Source organism: Epinephelus fuscoguttatus, linkage group LG8 (assembly GCF_011397635.1).
Source record: "Epinephelus fuscoguttatus linkage group LG8, E.fuscoguttatus.final_Chr_v1".
Lineage (NCBI taxonomy): Eukaryota > Metazoa > Chordata > Actinopteri > Perciformes > Serranidae > Epinephelus > Epinephelus fuscoguttatus.
In genome coordinates this window covers 9,958,963-9,965,868 of record NC_064759.1, presented here as the reverse complement: position 1 = coordinate 9,965,868, position 6,906 = coordinate 9,958,963, and the positions used below count along the sequence as shown (strand labels likewise).

The window sequence follows — 6,906 nt, the reverse complement described above, 5'->3', positions numbered from 1 at the left end:
TCCATCTCCTTCCCCTTCTGAAAACAACTGCACAACAACTGGTTGGTGAGGTGGAGTACAAGTACAGGCGTTTAGGTTTTCTTTTGTACTCCAACAAACACAAACAGGTAAGTCATTTTCTTATGTGTGACACAGGTTGTAAAGGAACCTCTACTGTAGCCGGTCCTTATTATGTCTGCGGTGCTGTACTACTTTTTAACTTAAAAATTTAAGGCATTTAGTGCCCATAAAGTGTGTTATTGGGTGAATATTTCAAGTTCAAACTTATGGCAGCATAGGTGAAAGTCTTGGGAACTTATCAGGAGATAAAACCTGTTTGTCAGGCGGGCATTTAACAATAAAATCCGACTTAATCGGGTGAAGTGCAGGAGATTTGTATTAAGATCAGCACAACCGACACAAAATCCAAGATGGCGCCCAACGTCTGCGCTCATAAACAGTAGGGCTCCTCTGTGCTGCCAATGGCGACTAAAAACTACATTTCTACCAATGAAAATATAATGTTTGATGAGAGAATACTAGCTATCCTCGGTTTAATATTTTGCTTCTGTCAAAGTGTTTAAAAGTTAAAAAAAACGCCGACGCTCAGCTAATGCAATATAGCATCCGACCACTGGCGGCAGCACTGAGCAGAATGCTGCCGAGCGAGCACTGCAGTCAGTGAGGGAGGAAGACGACGGCGCTGTTGTTGTATTTACTGTAAAATGTGCGACAGTTTGTTGACATAACTTGTGTTTCTGTTACTTCATACACCGCCTGACATCGGCTGTATTCCGCCTGGTAATACACCTTCATTAGTCTTCGGTATGAGCCTTAAACAGTTGCTTTCTCCTCAGTATTTGTTGACTGAAAGATAAATGTAAAGTATAATTTCATATTTAAGATGCTTACTGACCTGTTCTTAGTGAAACCAGTTACACTTATAGAAGGCAAGACTTGACATATTGTCCTCATGATTAACAACCTGCACTTTGTATGCACACTCAGTTTATTAAATAGGCCACACTAAGCTAAAACAAACATCCATGCAATAAATCCCCTCCTTCATGTAGGTTATAATGTTCAGCTCATGTGTTAATGTGTCAGACAGGTGTTGAATTAACTTTATGGTCACTTTGGAAGGTGTACTGTAACTGTATTGCATTACACAGAGATGTGTTGCTGTTATTTAGGTTCCCTCATCTTATCTTACCTTACTTAACTATATAATGACAAAAACTGTCTGTGTGTGTGTGTGTGTGTGTGTGTGTGTGTGTGTGTGTGTGTGTGTGTGTTCCACATTTTTCTCCTCACTGACTTGGTCAATCCATGTGAAATTTGGCACAGTGGTAGAGGGTCATGGGAGGATGCCAATGAAGCAATATTACATCAATTGGCCAAAGGGGGGCGCTATAGCAACCGATTGAAATTGCAAACTTTGAATGGGCATATCTCATGCCCCGTATGTCGTAGAGACATGAAACTTTGCACAGAGATGCCTCTCCTCATGAGGAACACATTTGCCTCAAGAACCCATAACTTCCGGTTATATAGATTTTCGGCCGTTTTGAATTTTTTGAAAAACACTTCAAATGGATCTCTTCCTAGGAAGTTTGAGCGATCTGCATGAAACTCAGTGAACATTATCTAGGGAGCAATATCTAAAGTTCCCTCTTGGCAAAAGTTGGAAAACTTACTAAAACTGAGCTTCTATAAGGCAATGAATATTGCGGAGGGCGTGGCTCATCACATAAAGGTGTATAACATCTCAAGGGTTTCACCCATCACCACGCAACTTTGTAGGCATATGACCACACATAATCTGAGGGGACCCTCCATTATTGACCCCATCAAACAAAATGGGGGCGCTAGAGAGCTCATTTCTTATCTAGGCCTAACCGCCATATGGATTTTTACTAAACTTGGTAGATATGTAGAACAGGATGCCTCAAGGTGACTGGAGAAATTTAACTCTAATTGGCAACTGGGTGGCGCTATAACAACAGAAAAATGCTTAAAAATGGCTAAAATGTGACCGATCGCTGTGGCTCCCCCTGTGGACCAATGTTGGGTTTTTTTCTAATTTTTGGTATGACTAAGTCATGGTATGGTATGCTGTACATAATCACGGGAACTGTCAGTGTGTCATTCTGTCTGTCCCACGTTTTTCTACTCACTGACGTGGTCAATCTATGTGAAACTGCACATAGGCATTGAGGATTGGCATAGGTAGAAGGTGACAAAGTACCAATGGGTATGGACTAGTTGCTATTAATGGGGTGGACAAAATATCAGACAAAACCTGTACTTAACAAATAACCTATCAGTTCCTGTCGGTGTCTGCTGCACATAAATACTCTAGTGGTTTAGTACTGTGCTTCTATAAAGTTAAGGAACTCACAAGAGGCCATATTAAAAAAAAAAAGAGTAGTGAGAATCACAGCAGCAGAGCTCAGTGTAATCCTGATTTTAGTTCCTAGTTTTGAAGAAGTCCTAAAACGCAACTTTTATAGCATGTTTCATTAGATTCTTCCTGTCTGGTAACTACCAGTGTCTCTCCAATGCCATGACCTCAGTTTTTAATGAAAAATACCAGTTAGAAACTTGAAATCTTTTGTCTAATTTGAGATAACATTGATGGGCCATTTTTTTTCAGACCTCAGAAAGCTTCCTCCAGATTCACTAAACATACAGCTGTTCCTGCTGGATGCACAGTACTCCTCCTGCTGACTAAACTGATCTGTATGTAGAGCAACGTGGCTGTGAGCTCGTTAACATTACTACTTAATTTTGTGAATAATTAAACATATTTTTAGGACTCACTTGATGAGGATACATCAAGACAGGACGTCATCGTTTATTCACTGAATGAGTTCCCATTGCAGATAACTACATTTACTTATTATCAGAGATTGTTAAGAATCAGCAACAGCAATCTTAACCTGATCGAGGAGATTTAAAGTTTCCTGTACTCTCTTTACGCTTTCATTCCACAGGAGCAGGCAGGATGTCTGTGACCGTGACAAAGGCTCATGGGGTCTCTGTGTACACTGTGACCTCTGACCCCCAAAGTCCTTGTCCTCCACTATGCCAAATCGTCAAAGGCCTCTGTTACAGCCCCGTGTGCTGCTCTGTGTCTCAGCGCCTGAGGAAGGTCCAGGGATCCTCTCAGTCAATACTCGGGGTGAGTTACAACCTTTATGTGTTTTAAGCTGCCCTGTGAACTTTTCCCCGCTCAATTCTGATTTCAACTTTGAGGAAATAAGTTGTTTTGGTGTAATTTGAATCACATTGGTCAGTTTTTTCATGAACCTGTCACCACTCTGTACCTGCCTCGAAGCCTCAGGTACTGTTCATATAGAAAATTCCATTTAGAAAACACCATGAAACTGTGAGAGAAAGTGGTCCAATGTAACAGTATGCTCTGCTGCCCAGCTAACTCTAACAGTGTCATGTGGTGACTTCAGGTCGACTGTACAGGTGCTTGTTGTTCATGCTGTGTTTACTCCTCCACAGGCTCTGCACATCGTGGTTGGGTTGCTCAACATCGGCTTCGGAGTGATCCTCTTGAGCAGTCACGGTGGCTCTTGGTGGTCAATGGGTGACGAAGCATTTCCTTTCTGGCTCGGAGCACTGGTAAGCAAGCTGATGCTGTGTTTGGTCTTTTATGTCATAACCAAAGCCCAACAGGATTTTAAGATTCTGTCTTTTGTCTTTCTCTAGTTTGTGTTGTTTGGCATCATCAGCATTGTGTCTGAGAAGTGCCCCAGTCCATGTCTGGTGAGTAGTTTTATTTTGTTGTCATCTTATTCTTGTTTTAATTCAAGACAAACAAAACGGAGGATAATTTTGTATTGGGTACATGTAATGTCATATATTCCTCAAGAATATACACCTAAACATTGTGTCACATTCCACGAGTATTTATACATGGTGTGTTTTTGCGTCTTGTGTTTTAGGTCATCATCAATGTGATCCTGAATCTAGCAGGAGTTGGTTTTGCCATTGCATCCATCGTACTCTACGGCATCAATATAGCAGTCGTATGGGTGTGGGTGGAGTGTGACAACAATTATAATTATGACTACTATTCACGCCACCGACCCACTGCAACTCCATCTCCCGGGGAGGAGAACTTGAAGGAGAATTGCTTAAAAGGCGAAGAAATGGTTCTGGTAGGTGTGGAAAATGTGATCTCAGCAGTCAAAATACAAGTTGTATCACTGATGATGGTAATTTTCACACAAAGTACTGCGTGCATCAAAGCTTGCTTGTAGCATTTTACAAGTTTATTTAATCTACACTTATTCTCATATGTCATGTGGAGTGTAGGGTGCAGTGGCGGCTGCTGGTCTTTCAAACAGGGGAAGCTCACTTTAAGTTTACATCATAAAATTTGTCATAAGGTAGCGAGGCAGTAACTTATAAAAGCAACATTTAATTGAAGCCGTTTTTTGACCACACTCATGCCATAGAACCACAGCAACACACACCTCAAAGATTTTCAGATGGGTTTAAAATGGTGAAAATTAGCTATATCGCTTATGGAAATAAGGAACTCTGCGTCCGGACAGCACTCTGTCAGAAGACTCCACTCGCCAATATCTGCATGGGACTGAGCTCAAAAGGCGAAGCGCTGTCAATCACAAAGGGGTTCAGCCTTTTAGACAATTCCTCCAATCATCATGCACACACCGAGCATCCTCTCCCGCCTACTGCTCCATTAGGTCCCTGGGAAGCTGAGCCTCCCTGGAAGTGACGATTTTGTTGCATTTATCCAATGACCGTCTCGCTTTGCTGCATGAAAAAAACCTGCTCAGCACTGTCTCATAAGAATGCTTGGAGGCTCTGCATCCACCATGCTGACACAAGAATGTATGACAGGGAGGTCGCGTTTGAAAACTGGTGATAAACAGCTCACGTTTGAACAACATAGTCATGATGTTAAACGCATCCTTGCGCACGTTTAATGCAATGTAAATTCTTATTTTAATGTAAATTCAATAGTGCATATTTGAACATTTCTTCTATGAAATTTTAGGGGAAGTTCAGCCTCCCTTGTTGTCTCAGAGCAATTGCCCCTGGTAGGGTGGTGTGCACACGTGAATCCCACACGTCCAGGTGTTTCTGATCCCCTAGTTGATCAGATTGTGTAGCATTTAAAAAAAAAATCAGCGCTTTTGCAATTTAAAAAATGCGTTCTATTACACTGCAATATTAAGCTGAATTTGATCAATCATTCAGCTCTAAAAAAAATGTTAAGGTTCAACTGTTCTTTGTGTCCCACCAGATGCTCCTGACAAGCATCAATGCGGTGCTGATCGTCCTGTCAGCCCTGGAGCTCTGCCTCGTCATCAGCTCTGCCGTCATGGGCATCAAGGCTCTGAGGAGCAGCGAGAAGGAAGAAGACAAGGTAGAGTTTTGTACAATGCAGTGTTAACCTTTTGTTTGTCCAGGAGAGGTTGACTGAGCACAAATATTCTCAGGGTTGGACATACCATGAGCGTATGCGCGGTAGTGCATGTAAAATCTGAGCTGTGTACGTAACTCTCAGCTCTACGTGCAGCCGTACAGGTGACTGTAACTGTGAATATGTGCTACTCTGTGTTTTTATCAGCTTTGTTTATATTATTTTTCTCGTTTCAGGAGATCGCTGACCCAGAACACTACAAACCGCTGCTGGTTGAAGTCACCAGTACCCCTGTAGCCTAAATAAAAATTTTCTTTGTGCAGTCAGTTAGCAGGAACTATAATCCTGTTCCTTTATACCATAGAGTCTGTGTACTGTAACATGAATGATTCACATACAGTATGTTCAGCTGTTACAATTTCTGCCTGACTCCTGGGTCCTTTTCTGCAAGGGTTGCTTAAAAATATTTGCACTTATAATCTGCACTTTTTTTGTTTATGCTGCTGTCCATTCTACTCTCTTGATGTTTTTTCAAACTGTTCCCACTGATAAGGATTTTATATTGATTATTGTGCCTTATGGTCAGTATGTTTATGGGTAAAAGTGAGGTTCATGCACGTGTGTGTGATGGACACACACTGATGGGGTTTGTGTTTGTTATTTTACAACATTAAGCCATGTTAAATATACTTTGGTGTTTGTATTTCTGTGCTTTATATCAGACTTTAAAGTGTAACTAAGAAATTGAATCAGTTGTGCTCTTTGTGTGCAAATCGGAACGATAAGTATAGAGAGAAGTGTGAGGTGAAAATTGTATCGTCTTTTCCTAAATGATGTTTCTGACCAAATGAGAGTTAAATAAAGTGATTAAAGCCTGCTCAGCAGTGTCAATCCATCTGACATGAACATCCTGTCAGTTTACCTGTAACAGTATTAATCTGCTATATATGTACATGCTAGGGTTCAGTGATGTCTACTGAATTGGTGTATGACGATGTCCACAGTGAAACATCAGGATGGACGGTGATATTGTTGTTTTTATATACTTCGTTTACCTCTGAGCCATTAAGAGCCGTGGCTGGAGGCATTATGTTTTGTGGTTGTTTCGTAGAGGCCTATTCAGTGACTGTACGTCATCATTTACTCGCTAAATGAGTTTCCATCGCATATAGTCGCAATTACCTGCTGTCTTTACACCAACTTTTCGATCTCCCCCAAACTTGACAAATTTTTGCAATGTTTCAAGATTTTTTTCTAAATTTTGATGTTTCCAGTCGGGTTTCTTAATGCGTAAATTGTGCAAAGGTGGATGAAAAGGCTCCTTCTCTTCTGAAGTACAGTACTTGACTAAATGTACTTCATTACTTTCCACCACTGGGGGAAGTTTACCTTATGACCTCTAAACTTGCTACGGCCCTGCATGTCATGGCCACCTTTTCTCAGTTTTATGGTTTTATGTTGTAAAAATAGCATTAAGGCCTCATAATTTAAAAGAAGAAAAAAAAATCAGTGCAGCA

General features: G+C 41.1%; 1 protein-coding gene across 1 annotated transcript; it reads left to right on the top strand.

The window, feature by feature from the left end:
- Positions 1 to 3: 3 nt before the first annotated feature.
- LOC125892703 (high affinity immunoglobulin epsilon receptor subunit beta-like) lies at positions 4 to 6,266 on the top strand. Its single transcript, XM_049582857.1, has 7 exons — positions 4 to 107; positions 2,976 to 3,163; positions 3,496 to 3,615; positions 3,703 to 3,759; positions 3,939 to 4,154; positions 5,270 to 5,392; positions 5,626 to 6,266. The coding sequence occupies exons 2-7, from the start codon at positions 2,987 to 2,989 to the stop codon at positions 5,689 to 5,691; spliced, it is 759 nt and encodes a 252-aa protein (XP_049438814.1). The 5' UTR covers positions 4 to 107; positions 2,976 to 2,986; the 3' UTR covers positions 5,692 to 6,266.
- Positions 6,267 to 6,906: the final 640 nt, after the last annotated feature.

Bases quoted from the DNA above. Each gene is read 5' to 3' on its own strand.
- LOC125892703 (XM_049582857.1), top strand. From the start codon at position 2,987: ATGTCTGTGACCGTGACAAAGGCTCATGGGGTCTCTGTGTACACTGTG. The intron at 3,164-3,495 runs GTGAGTTACAAC...ACTCCTCCACAG, and splicing joins CCTCTCAGTCAATACTCGGG to GCTCTGCACATCGTGGTTGG. The intron at 4,155-5,269 runs GTAGGTGTGGAA...GTGTCCCACCAG, and splicing joins AAGGCGAAGAAATGGTTCTG to ATGCTCCTGACAAGCATCAA.